At 34.4% G+C, this 24,324-nt stretch overlaps 1 protein-coding gene across 4 annotated transcripts in view; it reads right to left on the bottom strand.

The window, feature by feature from the left end:
• UBR1 (ubiquitin protein ligase E3 component n-recognin 1) overlaps positions 1 to 24,324 on the bottom strand; it is a 69,527-nt gene that overhangs the window by 7,469 nt on the left and 37,734 nt on the right. For all 4 annotated transcript variants that reach the window (XR_005820021.1, XM_040557367.1, XM_040557368.1 and 1 more), the window contains 20 exons: positions 23,829 to 23,938; positions 22,571 to 22,660; positions 20,969 to 21,156; positions 18,878 to 19,080; positions 17,292 to 17,385; positions 14,690 to 14,842; positions 14,144 to 14,241; positions 13,345 to 13,438; positions 12,647 to 12,795; positions 11,642 to 11,697; positions 11,286 to 11,382; positions 10,512 to 10,579; positions 9,519 to 9,669; positions 8,573 to 8,660; positions 6,847 to 6,980; positions 5,559 to 5,667; positions 3,708 to 3,764; positions 3,138 to 3,215; positions 2,365 to 2,535; positions 93 to 194 (listed from right to left, as the gene is read on the bottom strand). Coding sequence is in view for 3 of the 4 variants with exons in the window: in XM_040557367.1 (XP_040413301.1) it covers positions 93 to 194; positions 2,365 to 2,535; positions 3,138 to 3,215; positions 3,708 to 3,764; positions 5,559 to 5,667; positions 6,847 to 6,980; positions 8,573 to 8,660; positions 9,519 to 9,669; positions 10,512 to 10,579; positions 11,286 to 11,382; positions 11,642 to 11,697; positions 12,647 to 12,795; positions 13,345 to 13,438; positions 14,144 to 14,241; positions 14,690 to 14,842; positions 17,292 to 17,385; positions 18,878 to 19,080; positions 20,969 to 21,156; positions 22,571 to 22,660; positions 23,829 to 23,938 (2,290 nt within the window). In the remaining variant the exon portion in view is untranslated. The remainder of the gene's footprint in view (positions 1 to 92; positions 195 to 2,364; positions 2,536 to 3,137; positions 3,216 to 3,707; positions 3,765 to 5,558; positions 5,668 to 6,846; positions 6,981 to 8,572; positions 8,661 to 9,518; positions 9,670 to 10,511; positions 10,580 to 11,285; positions 11,383 to 11,641; positions 11,698 to 12,646; positions 12,796 to 13,344; positions 13,439 to 14,143; positions 14,242 to 14,689; positions 14,843 to 17,291; positions 17,386 to 18,877; positions 19,081 to 20,968; positions 21,157 to 22,570; positions 22,661 to 23,828; positions 23,939 to 24,324) is intronic.

Raw genomic sequence — 24,324 nt, forward strand, 5'->3', positions numbered from 1 at the left:
GTTAGCAGGAAGAACATGGTGCCTAATAGGTATAAGACAGACAGACACCAAAATAGAAATGAAGAAATCAAGAAAGCTAAATATTTACTTACTTCAGTCCTGGATCTGTTTCTCCATATTCATCCAAGTAGGGAGCAGGATATAAGCAACCCCTGGTTTTACCTTCTATGAGGACAACTTTGCATTCCCTGATTCTTAAGGAAAAATAGCTTCATTTAAAATAAGTATCTTCAACATTGCCAGAAATTTACAGTATTTTTCTATAAGCTACAACTTTTGACATCTTAGGTAGGATCTAAATCAATAGTAGATTCAATTAGCTAGGATTTGTACAAGTTACTTTGCATCAACTCCTTGTTAAATACTTACCACATGCAAGTATTTTCCACTTCATACATGACGTAAACATGGAGTTAGTATCCCTGTAGCTTTGCACCAAATTCCCTGTTGCATACAATCCCTAGTAGGGCTATTTTACTTAATAGTTGAATAGTATGAATTACAATAGATTACATAGCATGGATTATCTTTAGCTTAAATAGAGCTAAACCAGATCTAAACTAGCACCTCAATACCAACAGCAAGGAGACTTATCTATCACCACAAGTCAATTTTTAAAATTGATTTAAGTTAAATATATAATCCTTGTTAGCACTTAAGAGTTTAATAAAAGGAGGAAATATCAAGCTTATTTTGTAACATGAGGATAGCCATAATGGGACCTTATTTCCATAGGTCTTTGCTGAGTTATGAAGCAATATCTACGTATCTACACTCCATGCTACATTGTAGGGTAGTGGGATGAGAATTAGAATAGCTACCAGAAGCAATCTTCAGACAGTGTAAGTCCTGTTCTAGGTAAGGAAAACAGTGAATTAACCTGTACAAAGCTCCTGAAGTTATTGGAGCTAGGTGGTTTTCCATACCAGAACCAGTTTAGGTAACTCAAGGATATCCCAAAGGCATGCATTCCATTTTGAACACTGTATTGCTCTGGTCTAGATCCACAAAGGATTCATCTACCCTCCAAGGCAGAAGACAACTCCAGTCTAAAACAAATATCCCATTACAGTGATTTGCCTGTGCTAGCAACTCCAGATGCTATGGAAAACTTCAGAATTTACAGCCATGACTTTGCAACAGGTATGCACCCAACTACACTCAGTTTGGGCTTGGGTGCTTAGCTACTTCATTACTCTACTTGAAGAGTTTTTTCTTGTTACAGTCACTTCTGTGGTTAGCTTAAGCAGCCATGAGTCACACAAGAAACATACCAAACACTATTCAGCTGATTAGCCTGCCAGTCTTAAGAATGTACTTCCCTCCATTTACAGCTGTATGTGTGCACAAGTCTGTATTTCATAAGTAATAGAATGAGAAAAAAGTCAATTTACAGTAACTCTCTCTCTGATTACATTGTGCAGGACAATACTCATCTGGAGCTACAAAGGTGTTCTGTTTTTGCCAACTTACAGGCCTCTGGATCGCTATTCCTACTGGGGCTCCTTAAGTGTGGAGAAAACTATAGTAAGAGTCACAGATGTTTAGCCTCTGACACCTCAATCGAGAGAAGAGTAGAGTAGGCTTGACAGATGAAGACTGCTGAAAAATATCAATCCTAGAACTTTGAGCCTGTGTTTACAGTGTCATTTAAACTTACACAGCCTTAAAGAACAGTCACAAATTACAGTTCTTTCCTGTGGAAGATAGTACCATAAGATCTTCCGAATTTAAGTCCCCAGGTTTCCATTTAACCTCATTATAAAAATGTTACAATACATAATCCTCTAAACACACAGAAGCTCCACATAGCTCCTGCTATACCTGAAATTAATCCTATTCTGAAGTAGAAATTCAACCATTTTGTGAACTAAGAACAAAATAACTAGATAAAGATCAGTTCTTTCTTTCACATTCCTAAGTAGTAAAAGAAAAAATATGTATTCAAAATAGACTGGTTTTAATCACAGGAGATAATCTCTAGATACTAAATTCATAGAACAGTTCATTTGAAAATCCCAGTTTAAGGGAATGGTACATGTAATTCCAATATACTTGGAAAATTCTAGCCCAACTAAACCATGCAGTATAAACTAGTCACATCACCTGGAAAACAGGCATACTGGTTTTATACCTGGAACTCTATATTCATTCTATAAAGTACATGATCTGACTCAGAACCTAGAGAACGCACGACAACTCTCAGCAGTGGTATAACTTTTGGTATGCTACATTTTAGGTCAAAGCAATGTTATTTCACCTCAGAAAAGTCAAGTGCTTTGACAGTGTTGTGGTTTTTTTTTTTTTTACCTTCAAATATTTCCTTTTATTCATTAATAAGTTAAATTCTGGCTAGCTACTTACTTGAGAAACATACAGACACCAGCTCCACATTGAAGAGCATGAGATGTACAGGCTCCCAACTCCTCCCCATTCACAAGTTCTTGACAGCAAGTATTCTGGGAACACAACATAGCCCCACAGAACAAACATAATACTGGATGTTTTTGTTCATCATCAGAAGACCGTGGGCATCTAGAGAAAGCATAACCAGAATGTCAGTTCAGAAATTTATCTTTCAAAGAAAAGCTAGCAATCAATAACATTCCTAAAAAAAGTCACACCTAAGACATATACTATGTCATAACCATGTTTCACATATCTACTTCCTCTGGCTCTGTTTTTACATTGCTTCAAAGATTTCATCTGCAAAATACCTCCTACAAGCAAGACGCTGGACTAGATGATCTGCTAAGTCCCTGCTCATCTGAACTATCCTGATTCACTCTTCCTGGCATAAAACAGTGTCAACCTGCTGGGCTTCTTGCGTCCAGTGCAACGATACTTTTCAGGTTTATGGGCCAAATCAAACCTACATTGCACTGGTGAAAAATGATCAGCAGATTAAGGTACAATAATTTGATGTGTTATTCTACCAAACACAAGGAACTTCATTCAGCAAGCTGCTGTACAGCAGACTTAAAACAGTTGCTACACTATGGACCAGTATAAACACAACAGTGCCTTCACTTCCACAAAATCATTTCTGTATACAGTTTTAACAACAGTTACAGTAACTACACAAACATCAAAATGACAAAACGCCCAGCAAGACAACTAAATATATCATATCTTACCTAAACTGAGATGCTTGATTCAGAAGGCAGCTATAGTCTTCAGGAAGCTCTATTAAACTATTTCTTTTCCTAGGATATCTGTGTAAGTAAAAAGAAATATTACAAGAAGAATTATTATCACAGCAAAAAAAAACATAATGGACAGCTATAAATCACTATCCTGTTAAGCTTTTGGTCCATTCTGCAAACTTCTGCAGTTCCAGAACAGCTCTTCAGTCCTAGAAGCCCAAGTGAGAGGCTTCACATGGGAGCTTCAGCATTTCTCCGTTCCAGCAATTTCAGCAAAGATGACAAAATTAAATTGCATATTTAACATATATATGTACAAAGACATTTCAAGTTTGTTAGCTTTTCTTTTTCCTTAGAGAAAGCTACATAACTTGGTTAACAGAATACTGTATATTCTTGATGAAAATTCACTGTGTGAGGAATAATATAAAGCCACTTAAAGAGAAATGACTTTTGACAGTACAGCATGAGAAAGAAAACAAGCACTGCTAACTTGCTCACAAACAAGCACTTAATTCTTTGAACAGTTTTAAGTCAAAAACAAAGAAAAAAACTACTAACCTTATTGCAATGCTTTTCCCCTTCAAACAACTTAGCACCACTGGGTCAGCACACCACCTATTTCAAAAACATTTGCAGAAAATAGCATATGATAATAATATAACTTTAGTATCCATAAACTAAACTACGAAGAAATGTTTGCTCTAGCAAACATAGAGCATAGATAAAATGTTGATAGTTTAGCTTAAACTTAGCAAGCAAAACCTGCTACTCTTTACGGTTTTGCTTCAGGAAAAGAATATTTTAAGTTTGCATGTAAAAGAAACAAACTAGATGAAAAAACAATGCTTAAAATGATCAGTATTTCCTTGCATATTAAAGCTCAGAGTTGAGTTACAAATGCGAGCAGTCCTTATTGATGTATTGATATAGCACGTTCTCATAAAGTAAAAGTGGGCTACAGTGCATAGCTCCTTTTGGAATATATCTACTGAAAGATACAAGATAAGATAATATCATACTGTCTACTAAGAAAACATTTATTACTTTTATTTAATAACCATCACCCAATGATTATTTTACAATGCATTACTGCCAGATTTTTTTTTTTTATATTCTTGCTTAGAATAGCCAAACACACCTAACAAAAAAAATAGTAGACATTGGCAAGTTACAAAACAGAGGAATTGGTAGCTAAAATGTATTATTTCTATAAAGCAGGAGAAAGCAAAGATAACTGTAAGAGATGGTCAATCTAGTAACCTTCATCTAACACAATTCTCAACAACTGTTCAGCTTAGTCTTCTGAAATAAGATTCCTTCAGAAAATATAGTGGAAAAAAACTCACACGATGACTTGACAACTGTTAGTATTACATAAAATAGGTGGTTTCTCACTCAAAACCTGTTTTTGGCTGGGAACACTATGATGGATTTGTTAGCCCTGCCTCTGGCGATCTCTTTCTAACATTCACAAGAACCTGCAAGAGATCTGTGCTGTCTTATGAGATCTGTGATGTTTTTGTGCAAACATGTAGGAACATAAGACAAACTTATTTAATAATATACTTGCAAACATGCTATTAATTTATAATCACTTGTACACACTACAAATGCAATTATAGCAAACTTCTATGTAGGAAGCTATTTAAGGCAGCTAATTGAGGGAAGGCAGGCAACAAAACAGAACAGAGGCAAAAACCCAAAAAGCTAATTTATGCCAGAGAATTCTGACAAGAACCAAGAATAATAATGCTACCATGGGCTAAAACAGTCACGGTAAATACATGAAGACATTTTCCAACACAATAAAGCAGGATTATTCTATTATTCTCAGAGATGAAGGTTGAGGGGTGGTGGGTAGTTGTTTATTTTAACTTGGGTTTCTGAATAAAGAATTTTACCAATTATTTCCTTACTGTCAGATCGCAATGTACATAATACTAAAAATGCACCTTTTAACCATTAAGCTAACTTCTACATTCATCAGTTTATTTTGGAAATCCAGAGAAGATAAGAAGTACAAAGCCTCATATGGCAGGCTATAAAATTTTCCGTGTTCTCATTTCATAGCTCGTGTAATCAGCAGTTTTGCTATTGACAAAAATAGACCAAAGAACAGCAAACTGTATACCAAACACATAAAGGTTTATGATAACTTCTCTGTACATGAACCAATTTCACACGCATGTCTACAAGCGCTTGTTCTGTAGTCTATGGTAGTTTCATGTTTAAATTACTAGAGAATATGTTTTACGTTTAAGTACTTTTAAAGATTCAGTATACCTATGCACATCAAATGAACATTTACAACTCTAATATGAACTTGAGTTCCATTATTAAGAAATTTGACCTGATTCCCACAAAGCCATTACACTGCAAAAACATGGCCTGTCCATTCTCAATTAGTACCTTTGAAGCAGTGGATTTACAGTGTCCCAGTATTCCTGGAAGAGCAGAAATAAATTGGTGGGTAGAGAAAGGTAACTACAAAGTGCCTTGAACTGCCCTTCTTCAGAAACTGCAAAAGAAAAAGAAAATATGAGCAACTGTTAAAATGTTTCCGCACTGCTGAATACTTCACTCAAAATACAGTTCTCGTGATTCTTCTTCCATTGAATACCTATCTCCCAGCTAGAATATAGCTCCTTAGATAGTATAATTGACTGTAACTCCATTGACTTAATCAGGGCCATGACAATTTGCATTAGCTGAATATCTGCTTTACATCTGTGAATAAATCGACTATTATTATATTAAGTCATGAATAAGTCATTATTAAAACAGAATTCCTTGCTTAAACTCCATTTCACTGCACAATATATAAGACATGTTGGTACAGCAGATTTCCCTAGTTATCATATTTTATCTTTTCACTATACTTTGGGCCTGCAACGATATTTAATTTTGCTATGATCAAATCAATGCTAACACAGAAAAAGTTGTGCGAGGTTAATAGCTTGCTGAGTGGTCATTTATTGGCTCTTAGCTGCAGAAAATGGAACTGTGGCTTCACCACAGAGAATCCTTCCTACAGAAGGAAAGTTCCAGACTGACAGTAATGACAAGACCATATCCCAAAGTGCAGAGATTTTAACTTGCATATCCTAATCAAATTCAAACTTAGTTCAGTTTATATAAATTAAGACTACATTGTGTCTCAGTTGTTTATAACAGTTTGGGTCATCCTTTCCAAGCAGTTGATGACTGTTTTTCCCTGCATTTTGACAAAAAAATTGTTTGTTTTAGTATCTGTAACGAATTAGAATTCTTTAAGGAAGAGGTTTAAGCTCTACAACATTCTTTATTTCTACAAGGCTTTATTTTGCTACATCTGTCTTAATATTTACCAACATTAGCAACTGCACAAGGTTTTCTTCTCTTTTTTAATATACTCCAGGCTATTTCTCAGATAAATGACCCTTAAATTACTGTCTTTGTATCCACAAATACTACCTATACATCGTTGATAATTCATGTATTTGCACACACTCAGAATTAGCTCTTTCCCATGCCAAAAAAAAAGGCTTACACCACCCAACTTCTCATACCTGTCCTTTCCTATACAAATTGGTATTTCCTTTTCTTTCAAAGTCTTAACTTATTAGGTATTGTTATCACGAATATTTTAAAACCCCATTACTCCAGGAAAAGAGTAAACAACTTCAGGATATAGATACATTTGCTTTCTCATATTTACCTTGTTGTAGCTCCTCAGGTGGAGACACTCCCAGCAAATAATGAAAAAATAAAGCAGCGCAACGAAGGTAAGGCATGATGCCTTTTTTAACACAATCCCATACAAGCCAGCCTGGAATATCCTGACTAAAGCAACTGTAATACACAAATGAGAAATATCTGCAGTAATTCACAATGAAAATCCTCAGAGCACTCTCACATTTTGGCTAGCACTGGTAGAATTGTATCCGAGTAGAAGCAGCACTGATGTACTCCAAATTCTGCAAAACACAGCCGGCAGCACCTAACTTCAAACTTTCCTTTTACCTAAGGAATGAGTATTGAGTATATGTAGAACACTTACATTACACCTTCAAACTATCTCAACTGATATTTCTCAGGAATATAAAAAAATGAATTGCTAATAATAAGCAGTCCAGCAGTAGGCAACTCTTTATACCCCAATTTAAAAACTATGCAATATAGCATGACACATACAACAATTGATGCTTATTCTTTTTTATAACAGAAAATCCACAGTTCCTTGAAATGGTGACTGTGCTTTTCATTAACATTCTGAATAATGCAATCCAAGAACAATTAAAAAACAGAAGAAAAACAAAAAGCAGACAAAAACAAAATCAAAATACTCTTCATGTGCAACAAAATTAGCAGAGTTCAAAAAATTGATGTGCCTCATAATTCAGATTGTTTTAAGCTATCCTAGTCCCATTTTTGACCAAAAATACTGGAGTAATAATCATCTCAGTAATTGTTCTTGCAGTTTGTATGCTATCAGCATTTAGTCTACATTTGATAGTACATTTAACTAACCTACAGTGTCCCTGTGTTCAAAAAACTTCAAACATAGCTAATTTCACATTTTCATGAACAGGATGTTCACACAAATATTAACTGCAACCTTCTGAGGAACAACACGTAAAGCTGTATTATAACATCATTTCAAAATTATTATTCAGAACATGCTGTTTAAGCACAGATAGGTCAGAGTTAAAGACAATGTGTACACAGAAATTAAAACGCTTAAAGTTTCAGATTGGAAATCCAATTTCAGCTGGATTGCTTTGGCAATTAATTCCATATTTGGTAACCTGACTTGCCAAAACACACAGCAACTATTGTGCATGTGAAAAATTACTCCCATTACTTAAATACCAAATTTTAAATGTTTAAAAATTTAGACATAAGCTTTTAGACATGTGGCAGCACTGTCAATCCTAGAAAAACATATCTTTGCAACTAGCCTTTGGGGGTTGCAGTTGGGTCATCTTTAACGTTCCTTCCATCCCAAAACATTCTATGATTCTACAAAGATAAATCAAAGCAGAATTTGTAGAGGGTGCATCCACATTTTCTAGCTTATTTTGTTATCTAGATAACAAACCACTCAAGCCTGTAGCTATAACCATCGAAAGTCTGGTAAGAAAGGCACTAACGCTCAAGCAAATAAATAATTTTGTTTAGCTGTGCACTATTCACCCTTCCTTTTATAGTAGAATTATTTCCTTCTGTTTGGATGGGAAATCTGTAACAGAAATCTAAAAAATTCAAGGCCAAAAAAAATAACCTCTCCCTACTTTACTTTACACAGTTTGTGACTGCATAGCCCTCCAGAATGGACGTAGGTAATTTTTCATCCTTAAGACTAAGAATTTACTCTGTTGCCTACAAGTTATTGCCTAGGGTGTTTCTAGCAAACACAATACTATAACTGAACTGCTACTTACCCACTAGTGTACTGGCAAACCTCTCTACAGAAAGACTGAGCAGAACATGCCTCTTCACTGTTGTCATGTGATTGAGCTGTAGGGGATTCTGCACAAAGATGAATCACACTGTAAATGCACTTCATTTGTGACACACATCTCATTTTATATAGTCTGACCTCTTTTTTTCAATTGTATTACAGAGATGTTTCCACTTTATTTTGCTTAATTCTTTTCTATTTGTTGTTTTTAACCTAAAAAGTGTTCTCCTAAAACTGCGTGCTATAAAGAATAATATTGATTAGTGCCCCTCTGCTCGACCTCATGTAAAAACTGCTTCCTTTCCACAATCTTCTGAAGTTATTGTCGTATATGCATTAAGTTACAGGAAATTGTTTCCTTTTTTCCTTTTTTTTCCTCCTCTTTTTTCCCCTCCTGTCATGTTCAAGAAAAAGCAAAATTGTAGCTAGGACTAACTGTAGGTTACTGACAGTATTTAACAGTAATATGAAATACAGAGAAAAGTTAAATTCCTCTCTATTAGTATAGAAGATTCCGTACTTCGGATGTAGGCATTAAATAGGTTGAAGGGTAAAGGAAAGTATATTTCCAAAATCCATGCTAGTTCTCACTGTGCAGCTCAGAGTGCTGCTGCTGGGCAGTGCTTTGCTTCTCCTACAAGGAGTGAAGAGTGTAGGAAGCTGCCTACATGACTGACTTGATCCAGCACTGATGTATAAATGTTTTGTTTTCTTCTGCAAAACACACAAATTATATAATAAAATGCTCCGAAAATGATATAGAGCTACTTTAAAAAAGAAAGTTATTTCTACCTAGCACTAAATGTCATCTATTATGAGAAAGTTCATACCTGGAAGACACCAATGGTTACTATCAATACGTTCATCCATTATTTTTAAGAAATTTTGTAAAATGTTAAAGTAATACAACCCAAATACACACCTACCTTTTGCTGAAGAGATAACAATTTGTGTTATGTGTGCTAGTGTAGTCAGATGGAAGAGGTAGAGGTGGTTATAGGCTGAACTAATTGATGAAGGTTGCAAGTCTACAGCATCCTCCCAGTATAAAGATGGAAACGATAACACAGTTCCCACCTACAGTGAAAGGGAAGTAGTAAATATTAAAGTAACAAAAATTTGGTAATAATTACATGGGTAATATGAATTATTATAACTTACATTCTCACTATATGGTTACATTTCATTCCTGTAGTCAATTAAAATGCATTCATTCATCTTGCTAGTTTTAATTCACAAAGTATAACCAAAAATCATTGAAAATAAACACATTGTGTCCCACTAGCATGTAGGAAACTCGGACAGTTCCATTGTACTTGCCAGTTTATAGATAACTTGTCTGTTTCCTAGAAAGCTTAATTTCTGGTTCATCACATAAGAAAACAGCACATTAAAAAAAACACTAGAAAGGAGACTAAGCAGTGGTTAGAAAGGCAACCAGTGCAAACCAGTTTTTGTTTTAAGGTAGAAAAAGCTATAATAGAGATTTGCATTAAGAATAGAAAGAAAAGGCTAAGAAATAGACAAAAGAAGATAAATGAGTGAACATGAATGAGAAGGTACAAGAAGCCTGTTGAGACAAAGAGGAAACGAGGGGAACATAAGCTAAGAACTGGTACATTTCTCAGGTTTTTTTGGAAGTTTGATAGCAATGTAGGTGGTAAAAAGATTGAGATTACAAGCATGAAATTCCAAGAGAGTGAGACAGAGACTTGAAAAATAGAAAAACAGCAGAACTAGACGTAAAACACCTACGTAGCAGCCATACGTAATAATATGCTTATATGCAGTGCACATATGTAATAATTTAATTCATGCAAGTGAACAGATAATGCAGGACTACCCACAGGGTAAAATTACACAAAAACCTACACTCTAAAGAAGTGTATTAATAGGAAGAATAACATAAACCTACTTACCAAAACGTGGAACATATCTACTTCTAAGAGGGATGGAGTCTCTTCCATTTTGAAGTTTGGTAGAAGAACTACAAAATAAAGATATTAATTATGTATTTGTTATGCACTTTCCTCTTTCAGAATGAACTGCAAAATCTGAATCTAGTGTCAGAGCCTGAACCACTTGTGTTTTCCTCAAAAAAAGTCTAAGCCTCTGAAGTGATAAAGTATCTAGCTATTTAACTGCTTATCACTTACTTGACTGCATCTATTTAGCAACTTCCACATGCCCAAGCAGCTCAAAATTTTCATGACAACCTCTTCAAAATTCTGAGATAAAAATCTCTCATTTATTTCTTCATCTCACCCTTAACACCACGTTAACACAATTTAGCAGAATCTGAAAACCTGTACCACACCTAAGCATCCTGTCCAATACAAGGCACATCAAATAAATACAAGGCGTGTCAAATAATGGGATTCACAGAGGCCACCACGTTAAACAGATTAGCAAGAAACATGGGGGACAGGTATGTGTCTCAACCCAGTTCTACCCAAAACACAGGTATCTTAAACTTTTTTGTGGACTTCAGTGATACAGAGCTGGGCCAACAGAACTATCGTTTACTTTAATTCAAGCAAAACTTGGTGATATAAGGGAACATAAGAGAAACTGAAGTTAGCGTTGTTGTCAGTAGTCTGTCCTTTCCTTCTATGCTGTATTAATGACGTGCGCCGTCTTTTAACAGAAACGTCTGCAACACAAAAGATAGGAAAGACAAGGAACAATAATACCTCCTAGAAGACGAATCAGATGTTTTTGAATCAGGACTTGTGGTGACGTTGTTCTCTGAGCAGCTGCAAACTGCACTAATGCTTTAAGGCCACTGTGCTAGAGCACAAGAGAAAACAGTTGGACAGGAAGAGATAACAGTGAAATAAATCAGTAAGAACATACCCCTACAAACAGAAAACATCGATAAGTGAATTCATAATAAGTAAATTAAATATGAAGTAGAAGCATGTTGTCCAGTATGGTTTTTATGTTATCAATCTAAGTATTTTCAGATAGCTCTCAACAGAGAATGATCTTGATGCCAGCAGTTTCAACAACATATGTGTAAACGTATTGCAAATCTACTTGCTCATACCTGTCTATTTTGTAGAGATCCAAATAAAGGCTTGCCTTCTGTTTCCAAGAGGTTTTCTTAAAATTAAACACAGAAAAAAAATTAAGTTGCTTTGTTCTACAGGAACTAATGTAAAATTTGTGTTTGTCTTACAAACTTAACTTGTTAACTTAATACAAGATAATTTTTCTTCTTAGTATACATCTATCTTTTTAAAGCTTAGCATAATTCTGATAAACAACTCATTTAGAATTTTCTTGAAAAAATCCAGTTTAAAATCGCTCCAAAGGCTTGCCACATAAATGGCTGTAATAGCCTTTTAAAAAAGAAGTCAGATCTACCTAACTATGGATTTAAAGGAATGGTAATTCATATTAATAAGACATTCTTTCGTTTTTTTTCCACCACATCTATGGTTAGCAACTTCAGAATATGAAAGACCACATTTCTTCAACAAACCATATAAGAATTCTTTAGGAATAAAGACAAAAGAAAATAATGAACCCTGCCATGTAGTTGATTCAAGGATAATTAAAAATATTAAAGTGTTAAGAAAGTGGGTTGTTTTTTTTTTTTTTTTGAAGAAAATCCAAAAGAGGAAGTGCTGTTTCATAGTTGTTAGATATTTAGCTGCACAGAAGGTGCATGCATGTCAAAGATCTTTGTCAGCCTTGAGATATTCAAATGTACTTAATGATACAATTAGTAACATGGAACATGATTGCTCTCAGCTCTCATAGGTTAAACTCACTAATGTTGGCACTACATACGTTAATCAGATATTTTATGAACTACCATGTAACAAAAGCATCCTTTTATTTATATTGGATTAAAGACTATCATGTTATTATCCATGTAATTACATATAATAAATATTAATCTATTACATATTTTCTTCCTTCTATAGAACTATCATTATAATTGATAATTTTTAATTTATAGAAGCAGATTGTATACAATTTTACAATTCAAACGATCTTAAGAGTTCTGAGTCACAAAAAGGAGCAAACCCAAATTACACTTTACCTATACACTGGATGGTAAAAGCACATGTGCTCCAGGTCATCATAGGGATTCGATAATCGGCTTCGTTTGGAGCAACTTTTAGTCCAACTCTATAAATGGTGGTTGCAAACAGAATAAGCATCTCCTTGATACTGCTTGAGTATTTGGCTCTGCAAAAGTAAGCAAAGAATTAAGATAATTTCTGAACTATTAATAATGCTTGTTACTTAGAAGTCAATCAATCACTAACAAAATCAAGGTTATTCATGAAAAAATTATTGAATACAAAGACCATTTGTCTGTACAGAGGAGAACAAAATCAGTAGCATTCAGTAGTAAACAAGTACCTTGATATATCAGCATCTGAAAACAAGTGAAAGCTATCCCTGAAACAGACATACAGCAGAAACATTCAGGCAGACAGAGTATAACTAACGTGCCCAGAAGCACAGAAAGTGGTGAAAATCACTGGTATTGTGGATTAGAAGATTCTAGAGTCATAGTTCTGTACTAAGAGAATAAGAACTGTCAGACTGGGTTTGAAAAAGAGGTCCATCTAGCTCTGTATAGATCTGACATGCAGTGAACACTGAAGTACAGGTAAGGCCATATTCAGACCAAAAAATTCAATTTTTTCCCTCAATATGTATCCTGAAACATACTTAAGTTATTTTAGGGAGAATTAATATAGTGTAGAAAGAACTTCTGGTAATACTTACGAGGACTGAACTCCAAAACTAAGGATAGAATTGAATTCTAAAGCAGAGTTTCCCAATCCCTTCTTGACGAAAGCCGGAGCATTTTGTTTTTCTCCTTCCAGAAGGAGAAATTAGATCCACATTAGAATTCAAAGAAATTGTTACAGTTTTTAATAGTAGTCTAACAGAAGTGAGACTTGTATTTTTAACTGTTTCGAAAATAATTATTAACAGACTTCACCAGCAAGACTATCTTCTAATCATCCCTAACATTTTCTTCTATTCTCAAAAACACGAAGATTAGAAGTAGTGCTTTGCTACTACTTTTTCCTCGACTTGGCAAGGAAACTATAGCAGAAGCCACAAAAAAAAAAAACACACTTTCCTCCACCATAGGACTGCAAGGAAAGCATTGATTCTCTGGAACTTCTGTTTTCTAAGCAGTCATAAATGTTTTCATTTTGGCTCCCTTAACTTATTTTTTCTCCTTTTTACTACAAACTATTATGCAAAGAAATTAATTAACTTTGAGTGTTAATTGGTAATCATCCTATCCAAATGTATGCAACTTTATTCTACAGGGAAGGCAGCAGGAAATTAACAGAAATCAGAAAACTGGTGAGGTTTCTGGAGAGCACTTTGTAATCAAGGTATCAGCTTAGAAAGGGCTGTGCCTTTAACCCCAACTTTATTTTATACTGTCTTGATTGATAGCAAAATGTACCCTTTATTTGATATTTTCTGTTAACATTACTTAAAACACGCACTGGAATATTAGATACCCCATAGAAAAGCTTCAAAAGGAAGATAATAAACAAACCTTTTGCGTTTTTCACACTGTAGCCCGATATCCTGACTAGGATAATTTCCAGCCACCTAGCTAGGGACAGAATTTGAGCTACTGCCTCTGCATCCTCACTGAGAAAAAGAAATGCAAAGAAGTTGTTACTTCAACACTCAAAGGATCTTTACAAATAATCTTTAAAAGCAAAATCCGCATAGATCAAAACACAGTAACTCCATGTTTGCACAGTTTTGCACACTTTGTAAATTTTGAGCAAATGCTACAAAAACAAACATTAGCTATAGTATACTATTAGCTGTACTATATCTAAGTCTTTTCTCTTTTGGTGTACACTCCAAAAGTAGGTAGTCCAGAAATGTTTTAGAAAAGGATTTTGAGAGGAAGCATATTTGGGTGAGTAGTCAATAAGGAGATAAGCAGTCTTTTATACAGATTAGGAAGGTCAGCCCGAGCTTTCCTTCCTAAAATTTCAAAAGCCAACCCAACCCAAGGTCACACTTCTAAAAAATACATATACATATAGATATAGAAATTTAAAGGCTACACAGTCCGGAAATTCACCTGTTTATTTTTTGAGCCTGCAATGGAACAATAGGAATCACGGTATTGCACAGAGATTTGCAAAGTGGGCAAAGATACTCTCCATTCTCCAAGTCAAATATCTGTTCAACATGCAGACGTTGTCGAAAGTTCAGCTGCATGGCTTCAAAGTACCTATGACATTGAAAAGGGGATTGCTAGAAAATGGAATGGCTCAAACATGACCTGAAAACAAATGCTCAAGTAATGAAAAGTGTTATTATCTACAAGTACTTATCCAAGCCAACAAACGAGTCTTTTCCTTTTATAACTATTTCATATGCTTATACAGGAAAGTAAAATAAAACCTTTGATCATCTATTTGAACTCATTCAAAAAAGGTGTGGTATACCAACTTAGTCAAAATGATGGTAACTTTTTCTTGCTTTTAAGATCCTTTAAAATGCATTTTGTTAATTTTTTTTTTTTTTTTTTTTTTTTTTTTTTACACACGGCAGTCTTTAATTTTTCTACTATTCTCTCACATCTTCAAAGCAATGAAACACGGACGGTATCTAATATCTTTCATAAGAAACTCAGAGAAAAATTGAAATAGCATTTTTACACATTTCAATTTTAGGAAAACCTACTGGTAACATTTCATGAATGAATAATCAACTATTTGTGGCAACGACCGAGTCTCATGACTAGACAACAAAACTGCAGCCTTCCTTTAGAAGAGAGGGTAATTTGCATTACAGTATCACACAACCTACTTTAAACTCAACAGGAAACTGAGAAGTAACTATGATCTTTTTACAGGTTTACATTTTGCTCCCTCAGTGAATGAAGTAATCCTTCAGATTTCATTAATGTCTCAGTGGTATTGACATTATTAGGAACAAAATCCAACATTCAAATCTGCTTGCCTGAATACAAGCAATTGAATTTAGTACTAATACCCGGACTGGACATGTAGGATCTATAAGACACATGAAATTATTCAACTTTCACACTAAGGTAATTACTAGTTATTATTTTGCTTTTGAGTATTACATCTTAAGATTTAAAATAACATCTTATTTATCTAATAAGAGAAAATTTGTTTACAGAGGTGATCAACAGAAGTCCTAATAATTACAGAATATTTACGACAGTATTCATTACATATATATACACACACAATATACATTTATTTCCCCAAATTCAAACAACTATTTTATTGCAAGCAACTCTTCTTTCTCATACATGGCAACTACAAAGATATTCCATTCATTTGTACTTGTACTGTTTTATAGAGTACTTTTGCAGTATTTTTAGGCTGCACAGATACTCTGCGCAGTGTGGCAGGCATCATTTGGAGGAATATTAGTAAGTTAGAATGTCTGTTATGTAATAAGTAAAAGACTATACTCAAACCTTCTGTGTCATCCCGTATGAGAAGAGCCTGTTGTCCATTTTAATCCCATTTACCCATACAGCAAGTCATCTTTTCTTAAAAAGAGCAAGGGAACTGAGCTCCAGTGTAGCACTACTTAGATTCTACGTAGATGTGGATGGATCTGCCAAGAGCAGATGTATTATACTCGAGGAACATAATTCCATATCATTTTAAGTGTGTGCACCTATTTATTTTGTACTGATGTGTTTTGTTTTTTAATAAAAATGTACATATAGAAAAGTAAATAGTAAGCACTTGAAGTTTAGTCAAGCTTTTAAAGTAAAATGGCACAAGTATAAAAAACAGCCTCTAGAAATTGTTTATATCATTTGACAGCATGAAGTAACTTCATTGCATGACCCAACTCTCTGTTTATAACACCTCAGTGGTATTTAAGTTCTAGTATTATTTCACAGTATTTATTTATTTATTTTTAGAGTTGCTGAATCTACGTGTACTCAAAACACAAAGAACATCAGCTTTACTGTCTGTAATCATACGCATATAGCTAGAGGCAACAAGGATGACCATATTATGCAGGCTGAGTAACTTGGTCTTTTAATATTTCAGGCTGTATTCTAATCCAACATCCTTGGTTTAAATACAGGGCACCTGCAAACAATATGTATCTAGTGTAGCTTTTAACCACTGTATCAATTCTTCTCTTTCTTTTTATTAAGAGTTTGTTCACCATGGGAGAGGAACCTCTACACTGGTAGATTTAACCATTCATATCCTCGTCTAAATGCCAGATTTTCATCTAAAAACTCACTGGCGTAACTCAGCTTCATCCTTTAAGCACTGAGCAGGTAACAGACTTTCAGAGACAATGGAGTGTTGTTGTAGAACACCCATCTGGACGACTCCTAATGGTCCTCATGGGACTGTTAAAAAGAAATCTACTAGATAGGGTTTCTTATTCTTGACAATTTTTACCCCATCAGTTTTATTTGCGTAAATTGGTAACTCCTTACATATTCTTCTTTGGGTCATAGAAGGCAATTGATACCTTTTGATGATGCTTTTCTTCATCGGTTAATAAATTCGCTCGTGCCATATTTCATTTTTAGATGAGTACATAGCTTGAATTCTTAATTCAATAGCCACTTACTATTGTGTGTTCTCAGCGTGCAATTAAGTGTTTCAGAAAATAGATCAATAAATATGAAAAACTGCAAAGACCTTGCAAAGACCTATCCTTACTTCTGCCAGCAGGCTGCATGCATCACATGGCCACAGCTTCCTGTATGGGTTCCACATGGTAAATCAGGATGCATGAAGAGAGGATCTAGTGTATCTAGAAAAACACGGCAGAAAAAATATTGAAAGAACAGCAACATAACTTCTAATCAATATGAATAGAAATGAATGACAGTATACATAGAACATAAGCCTTCAGATTTTGTTTTTCCACAGTTCACAATCACATTATGCATTTCATGAGCTTTTCCAGATCACCACTCTAACAAAGTAATCACAAGACAGAACCCGCTTAAATTACTATTTAATATTATAGTATGCTTGAATCACACTTGTAGCTTTATGATCTGTTGTACATCCACCCTGGGGTGATTTCACCTAAATATTTGGCTAGACTGTTATTAAGTTGGACAGAAAAATAAATTATAATAAAAATGAGAATAAGTTAGCTGCGTCTTCCTAACCTTCAAAATCAGTTATCCTAGTCAAAGAATTAGGGTGGCTTACTAGGATCTTCTCTCAACAAATCCATGCCTTATATTTCTTATCCCTTTGTCTTCATAGTTTTTATAAACCTGTAATAATTACTGCCATTCAATGTACTTCTAGGCATCTAAGCTCTCTGAAGTCAGAACTTTAGTACTTCCTTGTTTCACTTTTTTTTCCCTAAGACAAATACTTGTTTGCTCTTCTTAGCCCTTTGAGCTCTCAAATATCTTCCATGCATTTTAAAAGATAATCAAAGATTATACTGAAGACAAAGTTTTGAGAGTACTTTCAAAATTATTTTAATAGTTGCTAAGGTGAATACACCAAAATTATCTAGATAGTGTTGCAATACCTTTTATCTTGTTCTGAACTATTTTTTTTTGTTAAAGTCAACAGCAGAACACCTGAATTTTCTTTTTCAAAAAAAAAAAAAGAGAGCAAGAAAGTCAGTGAATACTTCAGCTTTCCCTTTTCCTTCTATTTATTTTCTTTCTTTCCTATTAAATAATTGACCAAAATCTCTCTCATGCTTAATCAACTGTTACTTACAAAAATTTCTGGTTGGTCTTTGTGTTTCTTGCTTCCAATATGCAGCTCTAGTTGTGTATGATTCATTATATTCATTCTTGAACAATGTTACATGATCCTTGCTTATGCTTTTTTGTTGTTGTTTTTAAATGTAGTTATTACTTTACGGACATGAAAAAACACCTGACACTACCATACGGGCCTCTGATAACGTTCATGTATTTCTTCCATATTGTCGAATTTTACTGTTGTACTTGAATAAACAGGAACTGTTAATATTCTTTTTTTCCCCCCTCGAAAGTGACTGCTCCCACTAGGTCTTGAAGTTTTATATATCTTCTTGTGAGAATAACTAAAGCATTTTCTGATATCCTAAGGAAAAATATAATTTTTCATACACTTCTCATTCTTAATTTTTAAAGCATGGATTTTAGGAAAGTGAAAAATGTTAAACTGTTCCAAGTAAGAGCTGGCTATTTAGCCATCTGACTGAATACAGAGTTTAAAAAGGTTCATAGGAGACAAGGCTCTAGGTACAGAACTGCTTGTGTTCTAAGAAGAAAATTGCTTACCCCCTGAGAGTTCAAGAATTCTGCTTCTATTCTGAGTTAAGGCAGTTGATTTCTGGACACAGGCAGATAATACCATAGCAGCACTTTCCAGCTTTACTTCCTGCTCCTCCTGACAAAGAATACATGTCAGAACTTCTTTCTCAACAACAGATGGACCTCGTTTGGGACCCAAAGCAATTCGGGAGTAATCAATTGAAGACATGCTGTAAGAACATAACAATAACAGATGAAAAATCATGAAATAACGGATGAAAAGTAATCATTTTTTTCTTCTAACGAAACAGACTTACTCTTCCAGGCATCTAAAATCCTAACATGCTGCTAGCATCTCCAGTATTATACCAAAGTGCTTTACAAAACCAAGCGATGACAAAATGATGAAGAAACACTTCGATCCTCACTAAAATGCTGTATTTTTTTAAAAAAGAGAAAGTTGTAGCCACTTAACACTAAATAACACGTTGATATAGGTTCAGACAGCAGTACATGCAGGCAACTGTATTCAATACAGATTGAATTAAATATATTTTAATCTTACAGATGCATTATAACTTTATTGAATTCAGTGTTTTGTGACACAATCAACTTCCATGTATTTTAAAAACATTTCTTATTCTAGAAGTTCAGCAATGATTTAAAGATTGTTTTAAAAACTGAAGCTCACAGAAGAGATATGAATCCTCTTGTTGCTGTTTTTCAGATCTCTCTATTTTTCTGATTAGTTTTGTGCAGCCTCAATTAGACCAAAATTGTAATTGTATTAGGTATATTTTTGAAGAATCTCTAGAACAGAAGCAATCCATATGACCAAAGTAGTATCACTGCTAAAACAGATAAACATAGCTACCCTTAAACTATTCTCCCCCAAAATGATAAACCATATCAAAACTCAAAACTCTGCTTGGAGCATCAGAGCGGTTATCAATTGTCAACTGTACTCTATCACCTTGCCTACTGAAATAGTCGCATCAACAAAAGTTCATGGTATAAAAAATTGAGACGTTTCTGCACCTGGCTGTTTTTACCATGCGCAGCAACACTACCCTTGTTATCCACCACTCATGTCAAAAAAAAAGGTCTTCTCTCCTTCAACTGTAATTGGCTTCCATTTCCAATTATCTGCCTGCTAATGCAGTCTTTCCTCTAGAACTGACTCATTTAAAAAATATTAACATTGCAAGAGTAGTTATCTAAAAACCCAATCAAATAAATTCAGCACAATAACTAAGAAGAGAGTGAGACATGAAGTGTGTGATAAACATTACAAACACATTATCATAAATTGCTGTAAATATACACTAAAGTTAGGATTTATCATAATAGGTAAGTGGTTTATCCAATACAAGCAATGATGTGGTTACATATTTGAAGCCTCAACAGAGGAAAAAGAAAAAGCTTATAATACACCTAGCCACCTAAAGCAGCACAAGAGGAAATAATCATTTCTAAATTGTATATGACCTGCACAACAATAAAGGATTCACTTGCCATTATTATGGCATATGTAATTACAGGATATTGCAGAACTAAGTTATCCAGTCTGTAAAGCACCAATTCACTCTTAAATTATTTTTCCTTTCCACCAATATAAACCAAACATCTTCAGTATAAAATCAGATTTTAAAAAACAGTGAATAGAAATAGCAGCAACTTGAGCTACGAGAAGCATGTTTTCTTCATTGCAACTTAACCATAGCCAATATGCGTTATCAGATTCTTTACACATTTAAGTTTTTGTACAAGGAAGACAGTCATCTCCTAAAGTACAGTGATGTCAACTACACAGATTACTAATGATATTTTTCAAATGTTCCGTGATAAGTACCTACAATTTGAAGAAATAACGTTCTTACTGTTTAATTTATGCTGATCTACAAAAAAGCAAATCCACTGTTCTAACATCAGCAAACATGCACCACTTCTAATACGATTCTTTAACAGAGGACTTAAAACTAAAAAGGGAAACAAGTTTGCTGACTGTGCTGACAATTTATCTTCTGGACCGTACACTAGGTATTTTTATAAGGCAGTATCACATTTTAGGTAATGAACTCTTCCCCACCAGAGCTCTGGATGTCTGCTCTTTCTTACCTTTCTTCCTCCATAATAGCATCTTCTTTCCCTTGTGCTTCCAATGTGTTTTCATAAAGGAGTTTATGGGTTTCAATGAAATTCCTCTGCAGAGCAGACATCTGAGCCATTATCTTCTGACGATGTAGCCTAGCTGCTTCTGCCTTTCTCTTCCTCTCAGCTTTCTCTTTATCCTGAGTGCTCTGTGTCTGAGTACACCAAATCACAGACAGAGAACATAAAAAATTAGAAGAATCCTTCCCCAATTATAAGCATATATATAGTACTAACATCAAATTCCTTAACTGATAACATTTTTTTTTTGGTTGGTTGGTTTAAAGTTCTTTTTTTAGAGATTTTGACAGACCTGCAAGATGTCACTAGAACCATAACTTGCAGAAAGATAGGATCAATGACACCTGATCCATTTTGTTTACCTTCTATATTCTTAGGAAACTTTAGTGAACATCAAGTTTACTAGTGTTGTTATTTCCACCATAAATTAAACTTTTAAATGAAGCCCCTGCTGTGTACTCCTTATCTCCCTTATGGGAATTTAAGAAACTTTTATCTTGAAGTATTTGCAGAGATCAAAGCAAATAGATGGTTCCTTCATTTCTGTGGCAAAATTTTATGCATCTGAGGACAGTATTTTCCACTACTCTTCTTCATTGTAGAATGGACAACTATTCTTCCTCCAGTATTTCTTCATCTATCACATTTCGAAAAATTATAAACAAAGTATTTATATACTTTAGAAACATGGAAATTGAAAATACAGGTAGATATAATTAAAATATATGAAACCTAATTCCTCTTATTCAAATACTTTAGGCACAAATTCAATATTATATGCAGTTTCCGTTCAGGATACCTTTATTTTTTGAGAAAATGAAGTAACAAGAAATTGCTTTATAAGTAGTGGACCTAACAAATTGGTTTCTTATGGACTCTTGTGTTTTGTTCCCTTGCCTTTCTAGCTATCATATGACACCTTTCTCAAAAAAGAAACATGGCATATGCTATGATAGGTTTAGAGCTACACATGCGATGACTGGACAAGAGGTTGGTTGGCAGCAAGCTGTTGCCAAACAGAATGTGTAAGAGCAAACTGGCCTGTCTTCTCACACTATCTAAAGGTAAATGGATTCTTTTCTGTTCAGCTGCCTATTGTTAAAAAAAATAGGTAGTGCTGCAGTAAACTTTAAAATCTCCACTTCACTGTCTCACTTGATCACTGGGTTTAAGAGATTACTTTGAGGGAAGGGGGTAGAGACTGATGCATATACAAAGTAATCACCTAAGTTTGATTTCTTTATCAGGCAATCAAGGCATAGCGGATTAGCCTCTTATTAGCTCATGCAAATTACAACATAGCATTTTAAGTGTATTTGTACAATGACAATGTAATAGAAAAGGTGATCAAACCACAAAGATAAAGGCAGAAATAAATAAAAGCAAATTCCCTTCCTCTTAGAGTCTGAATGCTATTAGTAGGCAATATATTACAAAGTAATACCTACAATGGTATTTTCATAAAACAATAAAATTAGGTACCTATTTCAAAACACCATTAAAAATATTACATACAAGATTTCTATTGAACTTTATTATTACTATTACCTCATCACCTTTTGTAGCTTCTGAGACTGATGTAGCTGCTACTGTTGTCAAACTAGATTTTTCTCTCATTCTCTTCACTGTGTCAAACATCTAGGGTGAGAGGCTTAGAGGTTAAAAATGTAATAACAGCCAAGTTGCATTTTATTATAGGTAAGATCAGAGCCCCTGATTTTTAATTTTACATCTTTTTCCGATTGTCAAATGGATGAAATCAACTGCCATACTCTTAACTATAAAAAGAGGTCCTGCAGCCAAAGAGTAGTGCTCAGCATGAAGTAAAATTCTCCCAACTTTACCAGCCCTCCAGCGCTCATACTGCTAAACAAATAAAGCTCTTTCATCAGAAAGACATCTGTACATCAGAATGGACAGACTGCTAGCTTATTTCAAGTAGTTGAGATATGGTCATCACATGCAAATAGTCTGCAGTCAGCAAAAATCAACGTCTAGAACAGAAAGCTTTCCAGCTTATACCCAATTAGTTAAAACCAAGCCTAAAAAATTCATTTTCTACTCCTCGAGCTACCTTTAATAACAAACTTGAAATTCTGATAATTTTAAATACTCTAAATTTGCATATCATTAAAAAGAGTATATGTTAAGTACATATTTACTTTTGCCCTTAGAAATTCAGGAGAAAATCTTTTAAATTTGCCACCCTATTCAGTAGTAAATTTGCACCAATTTCAGTAGTAAAGTAGTTTGGGAATTTTGCTGTGGATTTTTACCTTCTTTTCTACTTTTTTCCAAGAGTTTTGTGTTTGCCAACTAAACCAAGGCCACTGACGTCCCAAATGGATGAGGACCTTGATACTGCTAAGAAGAAGCAGCAGCCCACTTTTCTATGTTGGGGACGGTGTCATAGCTCTAGAGGTTTTTCCCATCTCTTACTGGGGAAAGGCAGTGAGATGGTTGGAAAAATACCATAGATTAAATGTACGATGTGGCCATTAGTTAGATCATTCTGACTAAAAACATAATACAAGCTGCCCCTAAAATGTATTCCTGATTTATAAACTTTTACTTATCACTCGCTGTTATTTCACAACAGAAATATAAGGAATAAAAAATACTTGTATGTAAAATATATGTATGTAAAAATACACAAATGGAGTAGAAGTGTTCCAACAGTTTCAGCTTCTTAAGAAATTGCTGCAACTGCAAACACTAATGGATTACATATACAGGAATTATAACACTTTTCATAACAGCTTTCTAAATTACTAAATGAGATCATGCTTGTCTCCCCATTGTGTACCTGCAGTATCCAGTTGATCATGTCCTTCTGTGCCTCTAATTGAGGAATTCTCTTTAATTTTTCCAGAAGCATTAATATGTTTACAGCATTCAAAGCTGAGCTTCCCATTCCTTTACAAAGAAAGAAAACAGAAATGCATGGATTCGGAGGGGGGGGGGGGTGGAGGGACGACACAACATCTTAATGTATCTACAACCATGAACATGCCTTAAAACATTGCTAATTATATAGCACACATTTATGAACACAACCTCTGTAGTTACCGTTCTGTCTTAAGTTCACCCATTTATTCCAGATAAATGTAGTAGATAATCTTTCTCCATTGTACATTAATAATTTTTCCTATTTCCAAGAGTAGAATTAGAGGAAAAAAACAGAATTGCCTTCAGTTTCAAAGAGAATCAGCGGAGCTCTTGTATTTTACACTAGTTTGCTAAAAAGTTCATTATGTGTAAGTTAATTCCTGTCACAAAAGTACAATTTTGTTAATTTTCTT

Source organism: Cygnus olor, chromosome 5 (genome assembly GCF_009769625.2).
Source record: "Cygnus olor isolate bCygOlo1 chromosome 5, bCygOlo1.pri.v2, whole genome shotgun sequence".
In the NCBI taxonomy this organism is placed as follows: Eukaryota; Metazoa; Chordata; class Aves; order Anseriformes; family Anatidae; genus Cygnus; species Cygnus olor.